The 27359-nt window shown below is 43.9% G+C and overlaps 1 protein-coding gene across 12 annotated transcripts in view; it reads right to left on the bottom strand.

The window, feature by feature from the left end:
- The window catches only part of SASH1 (SAM and SH3 domain containing 1), a 335608-nt gene that overhangs the window by 181177 nt on the left and 127072 nt on the right, over window positions 1-27359 (bottom strand). The window contains exon 1 of one of the 12 annotated variants that reach the window (XM_045499953.1): window positions 14517-14712. The exons of 8 other annotated variants lie outside the window; for them this stretch is intronic. In XM_045499953.1, coding sequence (XP_045355909.1) covers window positions 14517-14636 — 120 coding nt within the window. In that variant the 5' untranslated portion in view covers window positions 14637-14712. Of the gene's footprint in view, window positions 1-14516; window positions 14713-27359 lie in introns of those variants that run through there. 3 more of the 12 variants (XM_045499969.1, XM_045499962.1, XM_045499957.1) reach the window with 3 other exon arrangements.

The following is a 27359-nucleotide window of genomic DNA, read 5'->3' as shown; positions in this document are numbered from 1 at the left end:
CGACATGGATGGATTTAGAGGGTATTATGCTAAGTGAAATAAGTCAGAGAAAGACAAACACCATGTGGCTTCATTTACATGTGGAGTCTACAAAAAAAAAACACAAAAGCAAAAACAGACCCATAAATACAGAGAAAAGCTGATGACTATGGGGGGGGGGGGGGATGGAGGTGTGAGAATGGTCAAAATGGGTGAAGGCAAGTGGGAGGTGCAGGCTTCCAGTTACAGAATGAGTAATTCACAGGAATGAAAGGTACAGACAGGGAATACAGGCAATGGTGTCGTAATGGCATTCCATGGTGACGGGACAGTCAATGACACTGGTGGTGAACAGAGTGTAACATGTAGAGGTGTCCAATCACTATGTTGTACACCTAAAACCAATGTAACATTGTGTGTCAACTGTACTTCAATAAAAAGAAAAAGAAAGAAATGAGATAATGCATGAAATGAGCTCGGTACAGTGTTTGGCACATAATACATGATCAATAAATATCAGCTAATATTAATATGGCTCATATTACTCTTATTACTAGGTCATCCAGTCTTTCTGCCCTGTAGCGTCTTTGTAAAAAAACTTCTATGAAAAAAAGTCTTTGTGGTAGTCAAGTTTCAGTGAAGAATATTCCAATATCCACCGCGAAAGCATGTTAACCTCCAAACTCCTTGGGAAAGGAAATAATTGCAGTGGTTGACTGGATAGCAAATCGTAGAATGTTCTTTGTTCTATCCACTGAACTCTGAAGCACCAAGGAAGCATGGAATGGAGACCAGTGTAGGAACCCGTAAAGAAAGTCCTCCGAAGAATCTGCCGACAACTGAATTTCTAGGTTCTTTTGGTTGGAAGACAAATTTGGGATTCCACCCTGACATTCTCCCTACGCTGCCACCAAGAAGGCACGCTTCTATTTTTAAAGACAGAAGTCCATACAGGACAATAGACACACACAGCATTAGAAAACCAGAAGCCAAGGAACCAATTACCTGGTCTCAGACTCCGTAACTGGGCTGAGTAGAGACTTAAAGAAAAACAGAACAGGCGATCACTCTTAGTTCCAACAGATATTTCAGAGTCGAAAATGCATTCATAGTTGTACAATAGCGACCGTGCGTCACAATCACAGCCCTGCCGCAACGTCGGCCAGCTTTCCTCTGCACTAATAAGGCTTGTTTTGATTTGGACCTTCTTGGAACAACGAAAGGTAGTGTGTTACTCCCCCTACCCCCTTGCATTTTGCGAAGTCATTTTTCTACCAAAACAATGCTCAGAGCCTCCTCCCTCCTCGCTGCCAACTCTGTTGCATAATTCAGTACTCATCTTGACCTAACTAGCAAATTCAGGACTCAAACCCATCGTGCTTTGGCTTGTTCGCTTGGTCCTTGGCTGATTCTCTGGAACCATCTGTAACCCAGTGCCTTTGAGCAACACTTGCCCTGGATTTTCCCCTTCATGTGTAAGGACTTGAAACTGAACATCCTCATACTTGCCTGCAAGTAAGTCCACAGGTATACGCTCAACAGGTTTATGTGTCCTTTCAAAAATGTTCACTTTTTTTTTTTTTAAGTCAAACCTACTGTTACAAAACCATACTGCTTTGTAACTTGAAAACCTTTTTGGCAGGAGAGTCTGCCTTTCCCAGGGCTGGGGAAGAGGCCCTTCCTGTTTTCCACAACAAAAGCACTAACTGGAGGTCAGGAGAACCAAAGCGGGGCTGGTTCCAGAATCCGCGGCAACCCAGCGACAGTGAGACACCAGACCTTTGTGCTTCTCTCTGCCTCCTTGGAAGAGGTGCGCCTGCAAAGTCCTGAGTGGATGCCATCCCGACTATACACACCATGGCGCCCAACACCCCAGAAGACACCAGGCAGCCTGGGTGGAAAATGGGGCAACACAGACCACTTCCTGGCTTTACCCCCAAACTGCTCCAAGAAGAGCAGGGCCCACAGCCACCTGGGTCTGCTCTACTTCAGGAGGCAATGTGCAAAACATCTGCAAAGACACAGCTTCAGGGTTTCACATCGCATGCTTAAACTCAGAAGTCCAAAATCTACAGAAGCCAAAATCAACTAGCAATTGCTGAATTGTGGGTATTGACGTGCGGACAACGAAACGTCGGTGTGTTTGAAAAGGAGACTAGGAACCCCAGCTTACTCCCAGGCTAAAGAATAGAGGTTGCCAACAAGACTGGGCTGCTGGTGGCTGTAAGAGTTTTAAACCGGTCAGTGTATGGAAAGACACCCCATGAAGTGCAAGGAATCATACCAATGTCAATAGCATCATCCGATCTCTAGAGCAGCACTTCTGAGAGTCAGTGATGTGATCTGCTAAAAATCTCTTGATGTTGAAGAAGGGAATTAGTTCTATTTGTCACCCCTCCCAGTTTCTATCGAAGCTCGTCCGCCGTGGAAAGGCGTCCTGCCTTCTAAAGACACAAGGTCTGGAATGCGCAGCTCTTCAGGGACTGTGACAAGCTAGGGAGTTCTTTGATATAGAATGTGGGGGTTTTACTGTCTGACGTTCTGTTCTGTTGAAACAGCGCTTAGTTCTGTGCTAATGCGCAAGTTACATCACTCGCATTTTACTGTATCTTTCATGTATCATTTATGAATCATTTGACACCTATGTGGTCTAAAGCTCATCATGGAGTCTCAATTTCCTAATAGCCTCATCAAGGCAAATCGCCACATGCATCAGTGTTACGAGGGGCTTTCATTAACTTCCCACCTGGAGCCCACATGTTACCGAAGTCAGAGGAACGTATACTGCAGAGGCAGTATTGACCTTTTTGCAGTAGACTATGCCCAAAAGCTACACTTTTGCAGAAAGTTTTCAGTTAAACTGTAATGCATGAAAAAATATGCCTTAACACTGAAACGTTTTATCTTTCCACTAGAAAACGTTCGTGGTCTTTATAGACTTTCCGAAAAATTTCAGATTCCTTCTGGCTGTCTTCAGATGCATAGTGAAGTTACCCCCAAATAAAAATGTACGTAAGTGGCAAATTTATTCATTCCAAGGTTACAATTCTGGGGCACCTGGGTGACTCCACTGGTTAAGCGTCCAACTTCGGCTCAGGTCATGATCTCATGGTTTGTCAGTTCGAGCCCCACATCGGGCCCCCCCACTAATAGTGCAGGGCCTGCTTGGGATTCTCTCTTTTCTTCTCTTCTCTTCTCTTCTCTTCTCTTCTCTTCTCTTCTCTTCTCTTCTCTTCTCTTCTCTTCTCCTCTCCTCTCCTCTCCTCTCCTCTTCTCTTCTCTTCTCTCTCTCTCTCTCCCTCCCTTAGTCTCTCTGCCCCTCCCCCATTTGTGTTCTAAATAAATAAATATATACATACATACAAGCTTACAATTCTTCCTCAAATCACAGCAAATTCCATTTTCTACCATATTCACACTGCAATGTTTGCAGGTTGCTTTGGCTCTGGTGGGGATACTCCCATGTGATATTTTTATAAATTCTTCATTGGAGACTGAAGACTCCTAATGCAAATAAGATGCAAAGATCCAGAATGAACGGCAACCTTGACAGAAACAGCAGTCAATTCAATAAAGCCTGGGGAAAATATTTCCCAAAAAGGCTCAAGATAATGAAAATAGATCTAGTACATTCCCATGAGTCTGACACTCAAAAAATAAAATCATCCGTTAAGTGGATGCTTTCAATATCTCACATGCTTCTAACAGGTCAACTGTTAAAAAAGATCTCATGTTATTGCAATCTGAACACCATTTAAACGGAAAATATGGTTTCATTACAGGTATCTTCTTGCCTCCAGAAAATTCTGCCTATTCACACGTTTTATACATTCTCTCTCTGGAGTATAGAGAATATTTGTAACTATTTCCTAACATGTAATCTGAGGTTAATACTTTGAAGCAATTTATGCATTTATTTTTAAGTCATGTATCTTGAAAAGGGAAGGTGACATAAATTAAATCAATAGGTATCAATTGTAAACTGAACACGTGGAATCAGATCATCCTTCCATCGAAAGATGAAACTGAAGGAAAATTAATTCACATTCTAAGTAAAGGAGATTCAACGATTTTCTTTTAATGTTTATTTATTTAGGGAAAGAGGGGGGAGGGGCAGAGAGAGAGAAAGAGAGAGAGAGGGAGAGAATCCCAGGCAGGCTTCATGCCCAGCACAGAGCCTGACATGGGGCTCGATCCCACAAACTGCGAGATCGTGACCTGGACCAAAATGAAGAGTCGGACGCTGAACCAACTGAGCCACCCAGGCGCCCCTCATAAGAATGAACACTTGTGATCTGCTTTCCATATGCCGTGCATAGTTTTAGTGACTCAATTAATGTCACCCTACTAGATGACGTGGGTGGCGATCTGGCTGATTTTACAGAGGAGAAAACTGTGGCACAGCATGGTTCAGGAACTCGCCAGGCCACATGTCCACCAAGTGTCTGAAGCCAGGATTTGATCCCTAACAGTCTGAACTACTTCCTTTGTTCTTAACTACTCTACAAAACAATCTTTCCGTCTTCTGAGATGTTTCATTTTTGTTCGTTTCTATATGTTCTCATTCTGTTACTCTTCTGTTTAAAACTTAAAAAATACATATTATGACTTTTTTTTAGTAAGACTTCATTTTTTTTTTTTTTAGGCCCGTTTAAGATTCATAGCAAAACTGAGGGGAAGGTACAGAGATTTCCCATGTGTCTCCCAACCCCCACTCATGCGTAGCCTCCCCATTATCAGTATCTCCCACTGTGATATTGTGATTTATAATCAGATACAATGTACTTGGTTTTCCTCCAATTTCTGGCACAGGCCTCCTAAAACTCTTAGAATGTCTGGAGTGATGGGAGTATCTTCTGCGGTTCATTAAGAGTCCCTCTGGACCACAGCTGAGTTTATGCTAATGAAGTGCATTAGAGTGGCACCCCCAGAGAGTCTCAAGATCACGCTGATTACTTGAAAGACCAAATGATTAGAAAGCAGGAAATTTCAGTCTCACCCCCCCTCCCCCCACCACCTACAGGGAGGAGAAAGGGGCTGGAGACTGAGTTCAATCGATAGCCAATGGTCAACGACTTAAATCAATCGTGCCTACATAATAAAGCCTCCATCAAAACCCGAAAGGACAGGGTTCGGAGAGCTTCCAGATTCGTGAACACCAGGTGTTCTGGGGCAAGCAGGACCCCAAGAGCATGGAAGCTATGGAAGCTCCCACGTACCTTGCCCTGTGCAGCTCTTCCATCTGGATATTCCAGAGCTATAGCCCTTAGAATAAACTGGTTAATCCAGTAAGTAAATTGGTTTCTTGAATTCTCTAGCAAATGGGAGCTGCTCTAGCAAATTCATCCAACTTGAGGATGAAGTTGTGGGAACCTCTGATTTGTAGCCAACAGTTGAGAAGCACAGGTGACAATCTCGACTGGGTCTTTAGGACTGAGTTTTTAACCTGTGGTAGACAGTGTCAGACTTGAGTCAGATTTGTGGCCCATGTCCGCTGAGAAATGGACAACTGCTTGGCAGTAGTGAAATAAACCCATCAGGGGTGCCTGGGTGGCTCAGGCGGTTAAGCGTCTGACTCCTGATTTGGGCTCAGGCCATGATCTCATGGTACACGGGTTCAAGCCCCACATCGGGCTCTGTGCTGACGGCTCAGTGCCTGCTTGGGATTCTCTCTCTCCCTCTCTCTCTTCCCCTCCTGCACTTCTGCTCTCTTTCTCTCTCAAAATAAGTAAATACGCTTAAAAAAACAGAAAAGAAAAAAACCCATCAGATCCACCAGAGTAGTACATCATTACCACGGATGACCCTACATTGACATTTCATTATCTCTCAAAATGTAAAGTTTACATTACGTTCACTCTTGGTGTTGTACATTCTGTGTATGGGTTTGCACAAAAAATTCTTTTTTTTTTTTTATTTTATTTTTGAGAGAGAGAGAGACAGAGAGAGTGAGCAGGAGCTCGAGCTCACGCACCGTGAGATCTGACCTGAGCCGAAACCAGGAGTCAGAGGCCTAACCAACTGAGCCACCCAGGCGCCCCAAGGGTTTGCACAAATTTATAATGACATGTATCCATCATTATAAAAATCCTCTGTGCTCCGTCTGTTCATCCCTTCTCCCCCCACAACAACCCACTCCCCTCAACCTCCGATCTTTTCACTCTCTCCATGGCTGTTGCCTTTCCCAAAATGTCAGTCAGAAACCTTCTCAGACTGAGTAGTATGCATTGAAGGTCCCTCCATGTCTTCTCATGGCTTGATGGCTCATTTCTTTTAAGTGTTGAAAAATATTCTATGGTCTGGATGGACCACTGATTCTTTATCCAATCTCCTACTGAAGGACATCTTAGTTGTTTCCAAGTTTTGGAAATTATGAATAAAGCTGTTATAAGCATCTGTGTGTGTTTCGGCGTGAATGTAAGTTTTGAACTTCTTTGGGTAAATACCAAGGAGCACAATTGCTGGACTGGACGGTAAGAGTATGTTTAGTTTTGTGAGAAATCACTAAACTGTCCTCCAAAGTGCGTCTGTCATTTTTCATTGCCACCAGCAATGAAGGAGAGTTCCTGTTGCTATACAACCTCTTCAGCATTTGGTGAAGTTTCCCATATTTTGGCCATTGTTACAAGTGTGTAGGGGTATCTCATGGTTTTCGTTTAAAAAAAATTTTTTTAGGGGCACCTGGGTGGCTCAGTTGGTCGAGCGTCCGACTTTGGCTCGGGTCATGATCTCACAGTTCGTGAGTTCGGGCCCCACGTCGGGCTCTGTGCTGACAGCTCAGAGCCTGGAGCCTGCTTCGGATTCTGTGTCTCCCTCTTTTTCTGCCCCTCTCCTGCTCACGCTCTGTCTCTCTCTCTCTCTCTCTCTCTCTCAAAAATAAATAAACATTAAAAAAAATTTTTTTTAATTTGTTGGCGAATAGCAAGTCTTAGGCAAAAGGGTACAAGTCCAAGGGCACGTGCCTGGCTCAGTTGTAAGAGTATGTGACTCTTCATCGTGGGGTTGAGAGTTCAAGCCCTATATTGGGAGCAGAGATAACTTGAACACATAAACTTTTTTTTAGAAAGTATTAACATCCACAAAATTAACTAGGATAAATTTTTAAAGTAACGAGAGATCAGGATACATACTGAGATTTTTTTCATTCTGCTCCTCAATGACACTTTTTTCTTCCAGTGGCACTTTTAATTAAAATTACAATTACATGCATCTTTTTTCTTTCACTTTTAATTCCACTATTACCTAAATACCAGGAGAGAAAATGAAGCCATAACCAAGCTCAACAGTTCAGAGTACAGGTACCAAACCTTCCTCAAACTAACAAAGGAAGTTTCCTAACAAAGGAAGAAGCAACCAAATTAACTCTGAATCAAATCTGCATCACAGACACCAAGGAGAGCTTCAGGGCACAACAGTCCAGAGGTCATTCATTATAAACACACACTTTTTCATGTTTTTTACCAATCATCTTAGAAAGGTGAAAGACAATAGGAGAGCCCTTCAGAAAAGAAAGAATACTGATTACAGAGAGGAAAAAAGTATCTTATCATCACTGCTTTTGTCTTCTGGGTCTCAGAGATCCCCTAAAGCCTAGGCGGCCAGGGTCTGTGTGAGAATGTCTGTATTACCTGACTTGACAGGCAAGAAAAAATACAAGCTGGGTTATCTCCATGAAGCGTCTCATCTCATCAAGAGTTCATGCTACTCAGGGAAACGTATTAGGGAACAAAACATGGGGCCACTAGACAGCTGGCCGGGAGCAGAATTAATGAGAAACAGATCTACCATTTTTGGGTCTCATTACCAAAAGTAAGTCGATAAATAAAGGAGCGTGCCATCTGAAAAATGACAAATCCAAGTGGTCACAAAAATTAGTCTGAAGGTTTGGTTAATTCTTACAGTGTCAGTCTTAGTCTATACTCCCTGGCATTAAATGGAATAGTTAAATCCTAGAGCCTTAGCCTCTATCCGTTTAAATTCACTACTGTGAGATTAATTTTATTTCTACTGTATGATAAGGTGTGTAAACCATGAGTAAGCTCATCATATATCACAGTGAGATTAGTATGGTCAGGGCTGAAGCAAAAAGCACTCTTTAAAAGAATACGTGAGAGGTGCCTGGGTGGCTCAGTTGGGTAAGCAACTGACTTTGGCTCAGGTCATGATCTTGCTGTCCGGGAGTTCAAGCCCCGCGTCGGGCTATGTGTTGTCAGATCTGAGCCTGGAGCCTGCTTCGGATTCTGTGTCTCCCTCCCTCTCTGCCCCCCCACCCCCACCCCACCCCGCTCACACTCAGTCTCTCTCTCCTTCAAAAATAAACATTAGAAAAAATTTTTTAAATAAATAGAAGAATATGTTAGATCAACTACTAGTTATAGATTTTCCTCTTTTTTTTTTTTTTTAATTTTTTTTTCAACGTTTATTTATTTTTGGGACAGAGAGAGACAGAGCATGAACGGGGGAGGGGCAGAGAGAGAGGGAGACACAGAATCGGAAACAGGCTCCAGGCTCTGAGCCATCAGCCCAGAGCCTGACGCGGGGCTCGAACTCACGAGATCGTGACCTGGCTGAAGTCGGACGCTTAACCGACTGCGCCACCCAGGCGCCCCTAGATTTTCCTCTTATGTCCTTTGTAAAGTTGAGTTACAGATTTGCTCCTGAATCAGTCTGCACAACTGAGTATTTCCCTCTACTTTGCTGTTCTCTGGAACAGAGCTTGTGAGCTTAAGAGAATCGCCGAAAGCAAGTTAGCAGGGAGCAGTCCTTGACTACCTAGAGATACTGAGTAAAAACACGGGGGACTAATGGAAGCCAGACACATAACCGATATGCTTCATAAACATTTAGCCCAGGTTCTCACCATTGCCAACTCGTCACCCACCAAAGTTACTTTGGCAAGACCCAGAAGGAATCATGTCAGGTGTCAGTTTCAAATTCTGCAACAACAGCTTCTCCCTAGAGCCCAGAGAATGACTGCACCCACTTAAGTGCTCCGTATTCTCATCTTTACTCCCCTTGGCTCTGCCCAGAAAGCCCTCCTTCCCTTCTTTCTTCCTGAACCCTCATTGGAGAACACCTCTCAGGGAAACACCAACTCAAGGCCAGGGTCTAAACGGAAAGGCATTCCTGTAAAGTGACCACCCCGCCTCCAGTCCGTGGGCACCCGGCTCTCTGCCCACTGCGCCTTGGGGCTGAGCGTTTATCTACAGGAGGGATCAGGGGCCTATTGCTTTTCCTACAAAACGTTGTCTTTCTGGAAGTCAGGGGTAAGTGTTGCCAGGGGCAACAGCTTGAGCAAAAAGGTAGACAGCCAAAAAAAAAAAAAAAAAAAAAAAAAAATGCCTGGGTAGATACATGAGAGAATAAACTATAAAACCGTAACTAGCAGTTGATTTCTGGGAAACAGCGCATGATCCGAATCCCAGCGCCTGTTTACTATCTGTGTGATTTAGGAGAGCCATGTGGATGTCTCCACGTAAGATGGGGACGACAGTGTTCACTGGTCACAAGAGGGTATCTAGTAAGGTAAGTGTGGGGAGGGCTCAGGACAGCACCGGGACTTCCTGCTTGGGAGCACTGCCTCCTCCTGGCCCTCCCTCCTCCTGGCCCTCCCTCCTCCTCGCACTCCCCCATAGGCTGCATTCTATCGTCAGAGTCGGAGGACACAGTGAAAAACTTGAATGTGGCTAGTAAATCAGGTGGAAGAGGGAAGAGTTCCCGGGTAGAGAATGGCCCATGAAGGCGGAAAGTGGGGAGAAGGGGAGTGTGAAAGGTCACCGCAGTGCAGGGGTCTCTTCCGACAGCAACAGATTCAGTGACTCCAGCCAGAATTATGAGACTTAATTTTGTCTCTGGCACAGAACTGAAAATCAGGAGGCCGCAGTTCTGAGCCCTGCTCTGTACCTTGAGCCCTTAATGCCTCCGCTAAAGGAGGGGGTGGAGGGCTCACGGCCAAGGTCTCTCCGCTCCCTGCGCTACATCACCCTGCAGCTTCCACTTATAAAAGCCACATTTCAGCTGGCGAACAGGAACATAAAATTAAGATGAAGTCAGAATATTTGAAACTGGGGCTGATGCTCAAATTCCAAGACCTCAAATTAATTAAGTCTTTAGTGGATGGTCTGTACCACAGACACCACCCAAAGGGTATGTAAATTATTGCTTTCAAAGGAGTTCGCATTTTAAAAGCCCCCTAAGGGTCTTACTAAACATCTCCCCTCCCCCACACTTTGCCTAAAATTACAAAGCGAAGGAGGATCTTTTTTTTTCTTTAAACGACATTCTTTAGTAAATAGCAAGACGGGATAAACCTAATAGTTTTTGGACTGAAGCCTACTATGTACAAACTGTGGCTTATATAGGAATAAGAACTGGGAAGGTCCACAGTATCCCCATACAATGGATATTCTCTAAGCATTGCTAGGAAGTGGGTGTAAATTGTAGGAACAGAGCAGGGAACAGAGGAAATATAAGGTTTGGGGGAGGTGCATCTTGCAGGATCTTGCAAACAATAGGCACTTACTGACTCCCTTCTCCTTCCTTCCCAGCAAGCCCGCAGCTTTGAAGGACTGGCTAAGCTTTAAGTCCTCCCAATTCTGAAGGAAAAACTTAACCATCACAACATACCAAATGGACAATCAGTGCTGGAAAAGTGATCTACCATGTCTAATAACCTTAGCAATTCCTACTCTTACAAACAACTACCCTCCCCCACCAAAAAAAAAAAAAAAAAAAAAAAAAGGAATGTTGTGTCTGCAGCATAAAGATAAAAGAGTGAAATCCCACAGGATTCTAACTTGCTTTGCACTTCTCAGCAGAAATGTAAACACGTCCTCGTGAAAGTTGACATGCTTTGAAAACCCGGGCAGGCCACATGTTGCAGAGTTAGGGAACAGAAGAAGAACACATTTCACAAGAAAGCCGTGGCCTGATTGCTCAGGGTTTACAAACATTTCACAACGTGCCATTACTGTTTCCAGTGGACGCACCAGGATTCTGGTTTGCATGATGAAACCGCTCAAGCAAGACACGAATTTATTGATGTCTTCATAAATGCACTCCATTATAGTAAGTACCATCCCTACAGAACTGTATTTTCATGTGGCTCCTGCATTTAAGAAGTATATACTTTTTTTCCTTTTCCATTCAAGAAAACCATGTTCTCAGGATCCAGTAAGTCCCAGGCACTGGAGATTTCAAAAAAAAAAAAAGTAAAATACTGACCCTGCCCACCAGGCGTTTTCACAATGGTTAGTGTTTCGGTAAGCTCCTTTTCTCTTAATTCCCTATTTGCATATTCACTTACTGGCATTTATTCATTCTAGCACAGCTCGAACATTCTCATGCCATAAATTATACTATTATTTCTTCTCTAAATAAGCATTTTGTTAACAATTATCTAAAGGCAACTGGTTGGTTCAGAACTGTGCAGGACTGAAATTCATTTAAATGCAAAATGTGTCCCAATGAACTCAAACAACCATCCTGTATTTATTGAGATCTATGCCTCTGGGGCAACACCCCTCCCAGGCTGAGAACCTACGAAAATCTCGGGGCAGATGCTCCGCACCTCTCAGGTTGGAAAAGGGAGCTATGCTCATTCATCGAAAGAAATTTTAACTTAATAGGTTTGGACGTTTGATTTCTACACATAGAGGAACCCGAAAAGTAGCAACTGTGCCTGAATTCTTTGAAGTATGTTTGGATGTGTAATTCCCTTACTACCTCTACTCCTCTCCTCAAGTTCAGTACTTAAAAAGAACCTCCCAAGTAGCATTTTCCTAAAAGAGCAGATACGGGGCGCCTGGGTGGCTCAGGTGGTTAAGCATCCAACTTCAGCTCAGGTCATGATCTCATGGTTCATGGGTTCGAGCCCCACATTGGGCTCTGTGCTGATGGTGTGGAGCCTGCTTGGGATTCTCTCTCTGCACCTCCCCTACTTGGTCTCCGTAAATAAATGAATAAACAAACTTCAAAACATATATAAATAAATAAAACAGTGAATGTAGTGACATTTCTATTAAGTTTCTCCGGGATGGCTAACTATGGAGTATCGTGGCATCAGCCTACTAACTGGTGTAGATCAAAGAACTGGGGTGCAATCTGTCATTGTCACTAACAAGGTGTATGTGTGCCATTGGTCAAGTCACTTCACCTGTGTAAGCTGATAGGCTGCAAAAGCTTATTTAAAAACTGAAGGAAATGGTATTTTTTTTATCTCAAGCAACAGAGAACGTCAACTGTCAATTTTGTGTCTCGATTTATTTCTAGAAAGACAGTCTCCTATAAACACTTGGATGACAGTTTTCTAAAAGAATAAAGATCCTTTTAACCTGGTGACTTTTTACAGACATGCATAAAGGAGAGATAAACCATATCTTCCTCAGAATTTTACTAAGGAACAATCCTGATATCCACATTTACCCCAAAGGAAAAATAAGACGGTCTAAAAGATGGGAAAACAGAAGTGAACACAATCGCTTCGGGACAATCACTTACATTCTTTCCAGCCTCACACTGAACTATGGGCTCTTTAAGAAGCACATATTTTCTTTTCTCCTATATCCGTCCTTTGAATAACAGGTTTGAGCTTCTGAAGCTCCACCCCAACTTTTAAATCAACCAAAGAACACTGCTACACCTGCCCCAACAGCACTGGAATCTGCCAGGGAAGGGAAAAGCAAATCTTCACAAAGTGCCACCTGCCAATGCCCCCCCCCCCGCCCCGTCCCAAACAACCCTGAACCCACACCCCCATTTAAGTGAGTCCCTGCAGCTCTCCCCTCTACAGACACGCCCTAGTAAAAGATGCACGGTGATGTTATCAGACCAATTTTCTCAGTGACTAAAAATTTACAGAGCAGGATCTAAGCAAGAAATATCAAGATAAGCTTCACCACAACTTTAAAACAGTCACTGGGTTTTCTGAAATTTCACTGAAGGCCTATGTTCATCAGTGATGTTCAGAAAAATGCCAAAACTTGAGGTTTTACATTTTTTTAAATGTTTGTTATTTTTGAGAGAGAGACAGACAGACAGAGAGCAATTAGGGAAGGGGCTGAGAGACAGGGAGACACAGACTCAGAAGCAGGCTCCAGGCTCTGAGCGCTCATCACAGAGCCCAGCTCGGGGCTCGAACTCAGACTGCGAGGTCATGACCTGAGCCGTAGTCGGCCACCCAACCAACTGAGCCACCCAGGCGCCCCGAGGTTTTACATTTTTTTGATACACTTTTTTTTTTTTTTTTTTTAAATATTGGAGAGTGAGAAAAGCAGAAATCTTTGACCAATCTTCCCTGGTTTTCTGTGCAGGAATAATTATAAACACCAATGAACATCTAAAAATGAATTAAGTGACACTTCAGGATGTCTGGAAAGATGAGACACAAGACTATTTGCAGGGGGTAAAAAATAGAGAGCTATGGTTTATTGAGTACCTACTATATGCCAGTATGCGGAGTACTAGTTATACATCAACTTAACTAAACCTCAGAAAACTTGAGCAAGTCTTCTTTGCCTCATTTTTCAGGTAATGAAATTGAAGATCAGTGGAGTTTAACACCTTGGCCAAGGTTCCGCAGTCAGTCAATGGGAGAGTGGGGATTTGACCCGGCCTCACTCACTCCAAAGCCCAAAAGCTTCATTCCTGTACACTTCTCAGCACCCCCAGTTTCTTTCTAAAACTACACCTTCCATTAGAAAACTAAGAGATCCCAAAGTAAATCTAGAGCATTTGCCAACAACTGCCAATTCCAACTCTTTAAATTTGACGTTTTCTGTGTGGACTAAGATGTCTGACTGTAATAACCCCCACCCATCTGATTCCAGTCTACCTGCCTACCTACAGTTCCACCAAAGGAAATCTCCTAATTCCCCAGGGCTCTGAACACGAAACAAGTTAAGTTAAAGCTTCATCCTCCACGCTTAAGAACTATTTTTCAGAAATCATGCCAAGTCCACGGGCGGTTTTACTTACTGGACATTTCAAAATACGTGACAGCACAGATTTAGCAAAATAAGTCCTATTGTTTTTAGTTCCAAACATAAAACAACAAATATGCTGTAATGCTACCAGCTGAACCACCGCCAACAGGGTAAGCACACTTTTTGGTGGTTCCCAGTAAGAAGATGGCTTGTTTTCCTCTCGGGGTCAGACAACAAATGGTGAAGAGATAAGCATCGGGAACATCAGCCTCCGGCCCAAACCAACTGTGAACGCGCAACAGCCAAATGCTAGTTATTTACGTCTACTCTTTGAAGGACTCTAACCTTTGCTACGCCAACTTCTCAGCAGGTGTCCCAGATTACCGTGCCCGCCTGGTTAAGAAACGTCTTTGAGGCGATCTGCGGCTGCTTATTTTTTCATTAGGGCTTGAAATCCTATACCGGTGTGTTCTTAACCCCCTGGGACCGAGAGCGAGGGCAGGACGAGTCGGAGACGGTGGGCTTGCCAGGTGGGCGAGCGCGCCGGGAGCGCCGGGCGCGCGGGGGCTGCCCTCGCCCCGCCCCTCCCCTCCCGCCCGGCTGCAGGTAACTCACCAGGATGCCCATCACGTCGCTCCAGAGCCGGGAGAACGCCTCGGACATGCCGGCGCCCCCCTCGGGCTCGGGCTCGGGCTCGGGCTCCGGCCCCGGGCCGGCTGCTCCCGCGTCCTCCATGGCCGCGTCCCGCGCGCCAGCCGTGCGTCCGGGTCCCCGGGGCGCCCTCGCTCCGCACCAGCGCGCGGCCGGCCCCCCCTCCCGCCCCCCGGCGCCGGTCCCCGCCCGCCGCGTCAGCGAGCCGCGCCCCCGCGGCGCATGGCCCCGGCGACCCCGCGGGGGCCCCTCGCAGGCGCCCGCGCCTCGGCTCTAGGTGGCGGCGGGCCGCGCGCCTGACAACTCCAGAAACTTTCCCAGCCCGGCTCGGCTCGGCCGCGGGGTAGCGGAAGGCAAAGTCCGCACCACCGAGTTTTACGGCGGGGAACCGCGGCGGCCCCAGCGGCGCCTAAAGCCGCGGCGAAGGCGTTTCTTCCCGCGGCCGGGACCAGCTCGCTAAGGCACGCGACTCGTTTCTTCCAGCAAGTCCGGGCAGGGCCCCGCTGGGCTGAGCGCGGCGCCTCGGCGAGCGGCCGGGCGCTCCTCGGGACCCCTCTCTGGAAAATGAGCTCTTCCAGCTCCACATGACTCTCTCCCCTCGACGCTAAAGAAAGCGTTTAGCAACAAAAGGTGCTCTGATGTCAGGCTCTTTGCATGGAAATGAGCCACAGACAGGAGAACAAATCGCCTGTTGAAAGAGCAGCCGCGCTGCGTCTCCCGCCTGCGCAGGCTTCCAGTCGCGCCATGCACGGAAACGTTTTGGGCCACAGGAACTCGAGAAAGTGGATCTTTAAGCGACTGCCGCCGAAAGCGTTCGCGAGGAGTCGGTGTCGCTGCACGATCGATCCGCACCTCGCCCCGCGTGCAGTCAAGCCATCCCAGGAAATGCAACTCTGCCGCTGTCAGCCGAGACTTGCAAAAACAAGTGTGAAAGCTTGGGCACGAGCCATCGTGTGCACCGTTTTTATTATGAGCGGGACGTTTTGGTTCCTGGGTGCCCACAATGCCCTGCATTGCTAGGGGTTTCGGCTGTTTAGGGAAAATGCGCTTTGGGTTTTAATGGTTGCCTTGTAGTGAGAGCATAGGGAAGGGCCAGTTTCGGAGCTAAATGTTATGGTTGTAACCACTGAGGCAACACACACTCCGTGTGTGTGTTTTTCCAAGGACAAGATCCATGACGGGTTTATTTTATAAGGGAAATAGCCCTGTAGAGGTATTTATCCTTTTATGAGTCTTTCTTTAAAACCCACTCAAGAGAATTTTCTCTGGGAGATGACACATCTTATTTGGTGATTGATCCCTTTGTGTAACCGTTAAGAAACCACAAGGAAACTGATCCTACGTTAAAGGGCTGAGAGGTACCAAAGGAAAAAAAAAAAAAAAAAGCAGGTGAAATGCGCCAGGAAGAGAGAGCCCTTGCTTGTTTGAGAGGCCTCTCTTGTTTGTTTTTGTTTTTCCTTCGGAGTCCACAGAAAAGGAGGGGATAAGAGCGTGTCCTTGAAACGTCCTTGCTACAGCATTAATTACTGGGAGCACCATCCATCCACACACATGGATGAATAGCCCTTAAGGAAAGTTCAAAATTGAGGGAAAAAAAAAAAAAAACTTTTTAAAAAGTAATTACATGTATAAGCGTAATCCCTGATGACAATAGTTTTGAAAAGGAAGAAAAACAATGAGGAAGTGTTCCCTTGAGAGTAAGGAGGCATCAGGTTGAAGGGTCAAGAGTGCTGGGCACTGCGTCAGTACGACCAGGCCTGTGCTTTCCTGAACGGATGCAGGAGGTATCCCGGATGTGTGCTCTGAGATGCTGGGAACCCCAATAATTTTAGTTGAAGCAGTGGCGGGCTTTACTAATATCATTATCGCATCGATAGAGACATGAAACTAAGAAAAAAACCCCAACCTTTCAGGGTTGATTTCACTGGTGTATTTGAGAATTTCGGTGTATTAGTCACGTGGTAACTTACTCATTTCAAGAAAATACGAACCGTGCGGCGTCTACCAGGAGGCAGCCTGTTCTCCACATAAATACTTTCGGGCAAGTGATGAAGCAAGAAGTCAAGTAATCAGGGTGGCCGGAGCCGGGTTGGGGAAGGACTAAGTCTCCAGCACCAATCATGAGTCTTTCTTCTTGACTCATCAGATGACCTAGGGGCAAAGCATTTAACCTTTCCGTGCTCAGTTTCCCCATCCTAGATGAGGCAAGGCCTTGCTAATTGCTACCCAAGTCCTCAGAGGTGATATTATATTTCAGGGTCATCTAAAGACAGGTACTTTTAAGCAACAACGCATATACACCTATCAGTATAATTAAACCTTAGCCCACATTTTGGTGTTTCTAGAAATCAACCTACCCTAGATATTTAAGCTCCTTTTCTCAGCGCTCCCTAATAAATGTATGGGGAAATGAGATAACTAACATTGGGGGTGGGGGGTAAGGGTGTGTTGATACCCACAATTTTGCTGTCTGTAGAGAAGTAAGAACTTTTGAGGAGTCATTTTCAACTTCTACGACATGAATAATGTTGATGACCATGTTTAAAATGAAGCTGAACCTCTCTGCCCTCGACTTCATAATGTGTCTGCTCAAAACGAGCCCGATTACTTCTCCCAAATTTGAATCTTTCCTCCTTTAGTTAATGTCAATCTTTGCTTTCAAAAATTTCTTCAGGGGCAGGGCGCCTGGGTGGCTTAGTCGGTTAAGCCTCCGACTCTTGGTTTCGGCTCAGGTCATGAGCTCACAGTTAAGTCAGTTCGAGCCTTGTGTCAGGCTCCATGCTACCAGCACAGAGCCTGCTTGGGATTCTCTCTCCCTCTCTCTCTGCCCCTTCCCTGCTTGCACTGTCTCTGTCTCTCTCAAATAAATAAACTCCAAAAAAAAATTCTTTAGGGGCTTTTGAACAAAATGTAAAAGACTGATCATCAACATCATGATCATCGTCATACTATTTCAGATCTGATACAGTACCATTTACTCAGAGCTTTCTATAATATATCCCATGAGGGTGAAAAAGGGCCTGGGAGGTGATCTGGGTAAAATCCCTCCTTTCACGTAAGAAGAAATGGGCTCCAGAGAACTTGAACAATCAGTCCAAGTAAACACAGCTACGTAGCACAATCAGATGACTTGATTACTTTGAAAAATTCTTTTTAATGTTTATTATTTTTGAGAGAGAGAGAGACAGAGACAGAGACAGAGTGCGAGTGGGGGAAGGGCAGAGAGAGAGGGAGACAAAGAATCCGAAGCGGGCTCCAGGCTCTGAGCTGTCAGCACAGAGCCTGACGTGGGGCTTCAACTCACAGGCTGTGAGATCATGACCTGAGCTGAAGTCGGATGCTTAACCGACTGAGCCCGCCCCTGATTACTTTCAAAAGTTCTTCATCTTGGGGCTCCTGGGTGGCCCAGTCAGTTAGGCATCCAACTTCAGCTCAGGTCATGATCTCACGACTTGTGAGTTGGAGCCCCGCGTCAGGCTCTGTGCTGACAGCTCAGAGCCTGGAGCCCGCTTCGGATTCTTTGTCTCCCTCTCTCTCTGCCCCTCTCCCGGTCACACTCTGTCTCTCTCAAAATAAGTAAGCATTAAAAAAAAAATTTTTTTTTAGGGGCTCCTGCGTGGCTCAGTCGGTTAAGTGTCCGACTTCAGCTCTGGCCGTGATCTCACGGTTCATGAGTTCGAGCCCTGTGTCAGGCTCTGTGCTGACAGCTCAAGAGCCTGGAGCCTGCTTCGGATTCTGTGTCTCCCTTTCTCTGCTCTTCCCCTGCTCGTGCTCTGTGTCTCAAAAATAAATAAACGTTTTAAAAAATTGAAGTTCTTCATCTCTACTGTAATATGTTTGCCCTTACAAAGATCTGCAGGGTAGGCAAGTATAGATGTACCACTAAAGATGTGTATACACAAAGTACCCAGGAATCCTACTCACCCCTTCTGTCTTTCTAATTGGAATTGCCATGGTGTTGGTGAGTGAATTCCAAGGAAAGAAAAGGAATTCCAGAAGATTTCCCAGCGATTTAGTGGAGACCCAAAAGTTGATTGTGAAATCAGTTCTGTGGATCCTAATATATATTCATTGCAATGAATGAGGAGTATCAGACTGCATTCATAGAGATTAAATATTGATAATACCTATCTCACTGAGTTATTTTTTAATTTTATTTGAGCGCGCGCGCGAGAGAGGAAGCACAAGCAGGGGAGAGGGGCAGAGGGAGAGAGAGAATCTTAAGCAGGCTCCGCACTCAGCCTGGAGCCCAACGTGTGGCTCGATCCCACAACCCTGGGATCATGACCTGAGCTGAAATCAAGAGTCTTAAGTGCCACCCCCTAGAGTGTTATTTCTTGAAAATTAGTCTCAGTCACATTGCTGCACATACAGATGTGTAACACATATATAGAGAGAGACATATATGTATGAATATAAATATGGCATGCTGTGTAAAAAGTGGTTCTCACTATGAGTCAGGATTTTAAAAGGTTCAAAGTACTTAGCAATTGTCGGGTGTTGCCTACAGTCTATGTAGGTCATCATTCTGACGTAAGAAAGACAAAGCAGTCATGCCAAAGCTTGGCATTAAAGGTAGAGTTTGGAGTAGAGAGCCCAAATGTAATGGAGTCAGGACAGAGAGCTGGGTTTGAATTTTCACTCAGGTTTTTATAAGACATTGGGCAAGTTATTTATTTCATCTGGAAAATGGGATAATTCCGCCTATTTAAGATGATTGTTGTAAGGCTATCTGTAATAACTCGGGCAATAATTCTCTATTAATTAGAACCTTTCCTCCTTTTTTCCTCCCTTTGCTTTTCCTTCCCCTATCCACTCCTACCACGAAGGGGTCGCTATCAGCAGGAAATCTCCCCGTTCATACCTACATCTTGCATAAAGGAGTAATTCTTAGCCTTTAAATATGGTGGCTGAGGAAAGGACTTGGGAGGTTCCGTGTGGCAGGGTGGGGCGGTGAGGACTGGTCAGCTCTTGTAGTAAAGGTGGTAATAACGGCAATAACAACATCTGTCACTTACCGAAAATGTACTCTAGGTCAGGCAAGGTGCCTGACATCTAAAAAATATTTCAGTTAAACGTTAAATGGAGTTTATGATTTCTCGCCACGATCCACCACCCTGCTCGTTTCATATTTCAGTACTTGTTCATCCACGAATTTGTTCAAGCTACCAAAGTCAAGAGACCTGCTTGAGTCCTTCCCCTCGCTTACCAACAGTCCTGTCTGAACCATGGATAAGGGGTGCCTGGGTGGCTCAGTCAGGTGAGCGTCCCACGCTTGATTTCGACTGGGTTCGTGGTCTCATGGTCGTGGGACGGAGCCTCACGTTGGGCTCCGAGCTGACAGCGTGGAGCCTGCTTGGAATTCTCTCTCTGCCCCTCCCCCACTCGCTCGAGCTGGTAGGTGTGCTCTCTTTCTCTCTTTCGAAATAAATAAACAAACCATGGGTAAGCCTTGTGGATTCTACTTCCTAAATACTTGCCAAACTCATCCACCTCTCTCCATCTCCCCTGCCGCTGTCTTAGTCCATCCTACCAGCAATAACAACATCTGTCAATAGTTTACAATATTTTATCTAGATCACTGCTCCTCAACGTGTAGACTGAAGAACAGAGGCCGTGGCATCACCTAGGAACGTGTTGGAAATGCACATTTCCAGGCCCCATCTCAAGCCTACAGAATGAGACAGTCTGGGGGTGGGACCAGCCATCTGTATTTTCAACGTTTATTTATTTTTGGGACAGAGAGAGACAGAGCATGAACGGGGGAGGGGCAGAGAGAGAGGGAGACACAGAATCGGAAACAGGCTCCAGGCTCTGAGCCATCAGCCCAGAGCCCGACGCGGGGCTCGAACTCACGGACCGCGAGATCGTGACCTGGCTGAAGTCGGACGCTTAACCGACTGCGCCACCCAGGCGCCCCCAGCCATCTGTATTTTAACAAGCCTCCCTACCACCACCAAGGTGATTGTGATAGCTGCTCACATCCGAGGGCCATTTGGAACCATGGAAATGTCAGACTGAGGGAAAAGAACACATTGCTGAGGAAACGCGAAGTTTTAAAATGCAATATCTCGAAAGACGATACCGGGAGATTGCTTTAAAAACATTAATTGGTTAAAAAAACTGTCACGAGATAAGTGAGTGGCGATCCCCAAGTCAGATGCTCAGAGAGATTTGGCTTTAAAGGGCAATTAAATATTGGAATTAAAATGTATTATCCATAGAAGAGTACCTGTTTTAGGAACACAACGTCATGGAAATACTTGGTATTTTTTAAAGACAAGGTCTGAAAGATTATAAATAGCCCAACTTATTCATTTATTTTTTTAATTGATATTTCATTTTTTTACCATACTGCCTTCTGAAATTAAGCAATGAAAACAGATAAGCTCATTTCATGTTGGCCTACCATCAGCAACGCTCTCTGGCACTCCGACGCTGGGCATCCCGCAGTGCCTTGGGGATCTAACCTCCAGGAGAGACTGCAATGTTACATGTTTCCCTTGATGATCCCACACATTTTTTTTTTTTCACAAATGCCTGAAAGATGAGCCAACCTCATGCTAAAGCATTACCTGTTTAAAAACCTCTTCGTCTCAAAATATTTGGTAAGAGAGATGAGAAAAGAGCTCAGAGAAAACTAAACAGGAATTAAAACAAAGTAAAGACGGACCACAGGCTCGGGAGAGAAGGTAAATAAGCCTAAGGACGAGAGGGCCATAAATACTTTTCTCTGAAATCTCTTCTTCCACCCTGATAAGCTATGTCACTGGCCTAACCCGTTAGGTTTTCATCTGTGTCGATGCTGTGTAAACACCGAGGTTCTGCCTGGGAATTATCCCGTCAGGCCTACTAGTATTCGAAGGCCATTTGTCATTCCGAAATACGAGGATTCTGAACTATTCAGTGATGCATCTAATGGACAATTCTGCTGGGCTGCCGATAGTGATTTCACAACGTTTAAGGCAAAGAACCAAAAGACTTCAACTCATAAAATTACTTCTGAATTAACATGGGGATAGTGTCCTGTAGAGAGACCCCTGGTGATGTGACAGCAAACTGATACCTCAGAGAGGAGAAAAAGGGAACACGGGGAGGGGATTATCTTTGGAATCATACGCCCTCCTATTTATCTTTTTAGATTAGGAGAGCATAAGGGGGAAAAAAAAGTGCTGATAAGAGACCAGAGATTGTGTTAAATATTTCCAAATTGTGCGAGGAAAGGCTTAAGAGCATACTGGGGAAGTATCGCCCACCAACCAAATTTCTTCGTCAACCTTGTCCATTTTATAAACTTTACCCAATAAGAACACCTATTAGGCTGTCCCTATCGCTTAAACATACTTGCAAAAAAGAATTTTTTCTATTAAATTAAAAATCTCCAGTCAAAACTGTTGCTCTGCTTCTTTGAAGTTCCAAAATATTATGTGCCACAGGACAAAAGATTGTTGTTACTTAATTAATCCCGCTAAGCATAGAGGATTATTACAATCGTATCTGGAAATGAAGTTTAAGCCAGGATGCTCTGGTTGAACAACAACAAAAAATAACTTATGGTTAAAGACACTTGTGTACGGCTATTTAAAAAGGAGGGGGGCATTGAACTGTGACTAACATCCCGGAAAAAAAATACATGTTGACTCATTAAAACAAAGGAAAAGTATGATATCCTTTTTACCATTCACTTTTTTACAGAGTCACGTATTTGCTGGATAAATTATTTAAGGAACAACTCTGAGTCTCAGGGTCGACTTATTTAGAAACCCTAACAGCCCAAACTGATGCCAACTCTCTATATGCTTCTGCTCTATGCTGTTCTATGTCTTTTGCGAGGAAGTCAACATTTCATATCACAAGGAGCAACATTTTAACACTAGTAAAATTTATCTGCTGGCTATTAAAACGAAACACTCCCATTCCTGTTCCCGGAAAAGAATAAACAAAAAAACACTCAACTTTCCCTTCGGCTATAAAATTCTATCATTTTAGAATCTTAGAAACATATATCTTCCTTCTCAAGCAATCTGCCCCCCCTCCTTTCCATGTAGAGTAAGTCATATGGTCTCCCCCTCATCATTCAAAGCCATTGTCCTCTCTTGGTTACTTTCTTTCAAATCGCACTTCCTGTGACACACAGAGCCATGGGTGCATGTGCACGCGAACACACACACACACACACACACACACACACACACACACACAAAGGCTCAGTTATCTCAGTTCTTCTGAGATGCCTTACACAATTGAAGATATAAATAAATGAACTTGGTGAAGAACTCATCAAAAGAGGTGATGCCATGGGAATGTCTCAATGAGCTTCTCACATATGGAGATAGAAGTTTGAATGACAGGACACTGGGGTCATGGCTACTTCTTGAAATAGTGCCTTGGTCAAGCTTAGTGAAACAATTCCCTGTTTAGGGAAGCATATAACATGCTCTATGGTTAGTGCTGGCCTGAATGGGTTTGAAATCTAAAAGAAATATTAATATGGGTAAGCAGGCACCAGATTTTCTACACCATTTCCCTCTCAATAAACACAAATATTTTTAAAGAAACAAAAAAAGGATTGTCTAGGCAAAAATTTTCCCTATGCCTTATAAATGAAACAGCTAGGTGCTAGCTACTCTTTATCTAATAAATGTCCTCAAAAATCAGATGCTGTTGATTCCAATAGCAAAGAGACACTGAACAAAGGCCACTTGTTCTAGAAATGAGGTCATTTGGACAGTCTATCCATTAAGAAAAAGCCTATTTTGCTTTCAGAGGTCACCTATTAGGGCAGGAAATCCATCTTTCAACCAGTGGACTTAACATCTGGCCTAAGTCTTCTGGGCTGAAATGTCAATTTCCTGGTCTAAATGGAACACACATGAAAGGAAAAAGATGAAAAATACAAATTTACATTTGCCAAAGAATTCTTCAACAGTAGCATGGATTATAAAAATTCTCCAAAACATAGCTACTCTTGAATGATCAAAGCTAACAAACGAAAACAGTAAAATATCTGTGTGAAAATTTTATTTTTTTCTTTAAGAACTACATAAAGGCAAAATTAAGAGGCTAAAGCTAAATCATAGCAAATCGACCATGCACTGGCGAATCCATAAATAAATCTACTTTAGTCTAGACCAACTCATCACAATTCATGAGGATTCATCCCAGGCTGGACCAGATTTGCTTTTATATTATGAGAGAGAGAAAGAGGAAAGAGAGAAAGAGAGAGAGAAGGAAGAAAGAGAGAGAGGGAGAGATCGACTCACAAATCAATAAAACTTAAAGAAGAAAAATGAGAGGATTTTTATCCAACATCAGGAAATAATATTTTAAAGCTGGTTAAAAGTATCATGAAACATTTAATGTATTAATTAATTCTCCTAAATAAATTTATACTACTTTCTGTATTCTTTGAGAATATTGCATAATTTTGACTAGCTTTTCTCCTACCGGTTCAAATTAAAGAGATTTTGGTCTGTTATTCAGTCAGTCAGTCATCATGCAACAAATATTGATTGAGTGGCGATTATGTTTGGCATTACGTTGGGTATTAACAAAAGATAGCCCTGGTTTTCAGGAACATCTAATCTTTTTTTTTGAAAATGAAGTGTTAAACTGTCCAATGTAGGTTTGTTTTATTTATTTATTGTTATTATTATTATTATTATTTTTAGAGTTTATTTGGAGAGAGAGAGTGCATGTGCTCACACGTGAGCAGGGGAGGGGCCAAGAGAGAGAGAGAGGGAGAGAGAGAATCCCAAGCAGGCCCCACACTCAGCAAGGAGCCTGATGTGGGGCTCAGTCTCATGACCGTAAGATCATGACCTGAGCCAAAATCAAGAGTCGGCCACCCAACCGACTGAACCACCCAGTGCCTCAACTTTAATTTAAGTAACCTCTACACCCCACGTGGGGCTCAAATTCATGACCCTGGGATCAAGAGTCACATGCTCTTCCAACTGGGCCAGCAAGGTGCCCCGGGTTTGTTTTATTGATTATTGGCCATGTGGAGCCTAGAGGGGGGTGAAATTTAAAACAAGACTGTTTTTAAGTCATGCTGCTAACCTGGGAAAAAGGTTACAAAAATTAATAATGTGGCTACTTTAGCACATGCGTCTTGGTTCCTGCCTGATCCCACACGGCATTTCCAGCTTGATTTTCTGTTCGGATCCAACTTAGAATTATTCGGGGAAGCTCTTATCTATCTTTTTCCACATTCTCTGTATTCTCTGTTTTCTGCTTCTCTGTTTTGTTCAGTCTATTCATTTGTCTGAAATATTGCCCTTTTCTCCCCCCAGCTTTATTGAGATATAACTGACATACAACATTGTGTAAGTTTAAGGTGTGCAATATGTTGATGTGCTACGCTTATATACTGCACTATATCCACCATAACATTAAGCTAACATTTCCATCACCATCATGTCATATAATTACCATTTCTTTTTCGTGGTGAGAACATTGAAGATCTACCCTGTTGGCAGCTACAGTGGTAGTAACTATAATCACCATGTTGTGTATTAGATCCCCAGAACTTACTTGTCTTGCAAATGAACTTTGTACCCTTCAACCAATATCTCCCCGCTCCCCCATCCCCATGGAAACCACCATTCTACTCTGGTTCTGAGTTTGACTTTTATAGATTCCACATATAAGTGATACCATACAGTATTTGTCTTTCTTTGACTTAGTTCACTTAGCACAATGCCCTCGGGGTCCATCTGTGTTGTCACACATGCCAGAATTTCCTGCTTTCTGATGCCTGAATAATAATACTTCATTGTATTTATATTTATTTGTGTCACATCTTTCTATCCATTCATTGGTTGACATACACTTAGGTTGTTTCTATACCTTGACTATTGTGAATTATGCTGCAATGAATGAGTGCAGATACCTCTTTGAGATGCTTTTTTCATTTCCTTTGGATATATACCCAGAAGTGGAATTGCTGGATCATATGGTAGTTCTATTTTTTAAATTAAATTTATTTATTTATTTATTTTTTTTTTTTTTAAGTTTTTTTTTTTTTTCAACGTTTATTTATTTTTGGGACAGAGAGAGACAGAGCATGAACGGGGGAGGGGCAGAGAGAGGGGGAGACACAGAATCGGAAACAGGCTCCAGGCTCTGAGCCATCAGCCCAGAGCCTGATGCAGGGCTCGAACTCATGGACCGCGAGATCGTGACCTGGCTGAAGTCGGACGCTTAACCGACTGCGCCACCCAGGCGCCCCTATTTATTTATTTATTTAGAGAGAAAGCATGTGCATGCGAGCACATGGAGGAGGCACAGAGAGAGAGAGAGAGGGAGAGAGAGAATCCCAAGTGGGTTCCATACTGTCAGCATGGAGCCCAATGGGGTCGTGAACTCATGACCCACAAGATCATGACCTGAGCCAAAACCAAGAGTCGAAATGCTTAACCAATTGAGCCACCCAGGTGCCCTGGCAACTCTATAATATTTCAAAAAAAAAATCTCCATACTGTTTTCCATAGTGGTTGTAATAATTTACGTTCCCACCAACAGTACACAAGGATTCTTTTTTCTCAAGTATCTTTATTTTTTGAAAGACCCATAGGATATGATGGTTAGTAAAAAAAAAAAAAAAAAAAATGATACCCATTGATATAAAAGAGAATGGAAAAGTGAGAAAGACAGAGCTTGGAGAACATCAGCATTCAAGAGAATGCCACAGGGAAATGACACAATGTCTGAGTGATAATGGTCCCAGAGGAGGAGAATCATGATGCGCCATGTCACGGAAGGTGGGAATTACAGAAAAAAGCCATCAGCAGTGTCCAACATGATGGAAAAGTCAACCAACAGTACACTCATTTGGGAGGTTACTGATAATCTTACTTGGCCAGTGCAATTTCAGCATCAGGGGAAGGAGTAGAAGCTATATTGCAGGGGACTGAAGAATGATGAAGAAAAATGGAAAAGAAAAATGATAATCAGAGGGGATCACAAGGTCTGAAGAAAGATTTTTAAAGATGTGAGCAAATTTGTAAGTTAAGTGGAAAAGAACTAGCAGAGAAGGGGAGGTTGCAGCTTTACAGAGTACCTCTAAAATAAGATCCCAGAGGAAATGATGGCGATGACATTACAATTTAGATTTTTGAGAAACTACTGTTGTGGGGTTCCCTCATTTTGAGGCCACATGGACTACCTCTTTCTTGAAAACACATTGCGTCCAGCCAATGACACAACAAAACTGATCTAAGCATTCTATGTAACAATTACATTCTAACTCACATTTTCCCGATAGACCACCTTCAGTGGATTTTAGGGTTTTCATAAGCTTTTATGCAGACATTTTAGATATGTCAGTTCAACAAATATTTATGAAATGTCTACTGTGTACTCAGCATCGGGAATAGGAAAATAAGTCACAGATCCTGATCTTGGTCAGCTTTGTCTACTGAGGGAGACAGACACAGAAACAAATATTCTCAACCCAGCGTGATAAAAGAACGCCCAGGTCCTTTGTAAACCGAGAGCCTAGATAGCCACTGCAGCCTGGAATCATCATGGAAGCTATCCTGTAGAGGGCTTTGTCTGAGTTAACAATTCTTGAAGGAAGAGTCAGAATTTGCTAGCTGTATAGGCTCTAAGTTGGTTTCAGGCTACGAGAACAACCAGAACGAAGGTACAAAGACATAAAATAACAGTATGTGTTAGAGGAACTTGAAACTGTTTTAAGAAACGTTGGTGAGGGGCATCTGGGTGGCTCAGTCAGTTAAGGATCAGACTCTTGATTTTTGGCTCGGGTCATGATGCGCTCGGGTCATGGTCTGTGCTCTTGGG

This window comes from Leopardus geoffroyi, chromosome B2 (assembly GCF_018350155.1).
Source record: "Leopardus geoffroyi isolate Oge1 chromosome B2, O.geoffroyi_Oge1_pat1.0, whole genome shotgun sequence".
In the NCBI taxonomy this organism is placed as follows: Eukaryota; Metazoa; Chordata; class Mammalia; order Carnivora; family Felidae; genus Leopardus; species Leopardus geoffroyi.
The sequence above is the reverse complement of the archived record's forward strand: the minus strand, read 5'-3'. Positions and strand labels throughout refer to the sequence as shown.